The 2,193-nt window shown below is 42.6% G+C and overlaps 1 protein-coding gene across 3 annotated transcripts in view; it reads left to right on the top strand.

Moving 5' to 3' along the window:
- Positions 1-2,193, top strand: part of TATDN1 (TatD DNase domain containing 1) — a 42,486-nt gene that overhangs the window by 32,654 nt on the left and 7,639 nt on the right. For 2 of the 3 annotated variants that reach the window (XM_019528134.1, XM_019528136.1), the window contains exons 11-12: positions 28-62; positions 1,137-1,263. In XM_019528134.1, coding sequence (XP_019383679.1) covers positions 28-62; positions 1,137-1,263 — 162 coding nt within the window. Of the gene's footprint in view, positions 63-1,136; positions 1,264-2,193 lie in introns of all 3 variants that reach the window. The other variant, XM_019528135.1, reaches the window with a different exon arrangement.

Here is a 2,193-nt window from a genome sequence, read left to right as displayed (position 1 = left end):
AACAGAAGCCAACTTAGAAACGCTGAAATCAATTCCTAGTGAAAGATTAATGATCGAGACAGGTAAGTTGCTGTCCAGATGGATTGTACTGCATCTTGCTTTAATACTAGATCACAATTTGAAAACTATTAGATATTAGGGTTTTCTTGTTTTGTAGTAGGTATAGAGAACAGATTTGAGACACAGATGTGCCATGGCAACAAGGGCCAGGAATATGAAATTATTCTCTTGGCCAAAAAGCCTTCCGCCTGACTCAGTGCTCAATAAGAGGCTCCAGCTGTCTTCTGCTAGAAGAAGCATGGGCTACCTTATCAAATCCCGAGCTTGGTGAATGAGTAAATGTGCACGAGATAATAATGGCTGACACCTGGATGCCTTGCACCTGCCCAGGTACCTTTAAAAAGTGTGGCCCTGTTTACATATACCAAATGTGTGACATGCTAAAGATTTTGATTAAGTCCCTCCCATTTGGCAATAATAGCACCACACTATGATACATAACAAGAAATTGCATGTAATTAAGTAAAACAATGTGAAAAAGGCCTGAAAAATACCTCCTGGAATAATCAACAGTGATTTTAAATTGGTCCTCTAGTAGATGTTCTGTCTGCTCACATTTACTTTAACCGCTACTAAACAACCATTAAATATGGATTCTCATAGGACTCAGTTGACAGTAAATTTGATTCCCCATTTCCCTCTTCCCCCCACCAAGATTTGAAATGAAACATGGGAATTTAGTCAGGGATTCTTATAATGTGTACATACGCCTCCTTGGGCCATATATAGTGTAGTATTTACTAGCAGCCCTCATCATAGCAATTCTCTTACTTTTTCCATTACATTACTGCTAGGTAGAGTGGATGATTTTTTTGATATATTACAATTGTAGAAAATATAAGATGGGATGAGAAGGTAGAATAAGTTTAATTAGAACATTCATAACAAGAAATATCTGTCTTTTAATCATACTGTTGTGGAAAGAGGAAGGGGCGTGGAGAGGGGAGTGCACTTAGACTGAAGCCCTCAGAAGCCTTCGTATGGAAGGAGGAACTGTATTAATTAACAGGAGAGTTAACAATTACATGCTATTACCAAATGATTTCATTGCTTTTTAATACCTTTGATTTAACTAGATGCCCCATGGTGTGGAATAAAAAATACTCATGCTGGATCAAAGTTTATAAAAACTACATTTCCCACAAAAAAGAAGTGGGAAATAGGACACTGTTTGAAGGACAGAAATGAACCCTGCCATATAATGTAAGTGCATCGTTTTTACGTTTTAAAGAGTTTGAAGAAGGTTTATCTATACTGAATTTAGGAGGCTTAAAGTTAATGAGGTTATTGAATCTAGAGTAAAGGATATACAGCAAAAGCCGTGTTATCCGGCATCTTGCAAACCGGCACGTGCCATTAACCGGTATGCTGGTTGATGTGGCAAAAGCGAAACTGGAAGTGCCCACTGTGACGCTTCCAGTTTCACCGAGCCCCCACGGCCTGGGGCAAAGCAGCCTTTGCGGCCAAGCCCTCACGGCCCAGGGCATGGCATAGCCTGCACAGGCGCCTCTCTCTGTCCCCTGGCACACTGATGCCAGGGAGGGGCGGTGGCCCAAAAAGGTAAGGATGCCTGTTCGGGCCTCTCAGATAACTGGCATATTTGGTCATCTGGCACCCCCCACTTCCCATGGGTGCTGGATAACAAAGCTTTTGCTGTATTTCACCAAGTATGTAAGCAGCTTATTTGCAAAGCTTCTGAGCTTCAGCAATAGTGAATGCTTAAAACCACTGAAAACCCCAGGCCCTTGCTATTCTTTATCTTGTAGCCCTGTGCATTCCTTCCCCTAACTTAAAATTTCCTTACCAAAATAAAAAAATTCTCCTATATGCAGTGGGGTTCTCCGGTGTGACAGCCAGGCAGCAGGGGGAAATGGCAGCACTGTGGCAGGCAATGGTGACTGCAGGTGGGCTGGGTTGGAAGCAGCCTGTGCTTGGAAGCTCCATTAAAGCATACCTCACTGCAAAATGTTGGTGACCCGTCCTATAGCATTACCCAAACAGAACTAAGAACCCAACTACGGTCAGTCTCTTTGCTGCTCCAGCTGTGGCAGTATTTACAATAGGTGCACCATGAGGCACATACCTTTGGAAGAGGAGGGAGCGGCATGACACGCAGTAGGCAGGAATAGCTTA

Source organism: Gavialis gangeticus, unplaced genomic scaffold, assembly GCF_001723915.1.
Source record: "Gavialis gangeticus isolate Ggan-Ray unplaced genomic scaffold, GavGan_comp1, whole genome shotgun sequence".
NCBI lineage: Eukaryota > Metazoa > Chordata > Crocodylia > Gavialidae > Gavialis > Gavialis gangeticus.
This window is presented reverse-complemented; position numbering and strand designations above follow the sequence as displayed.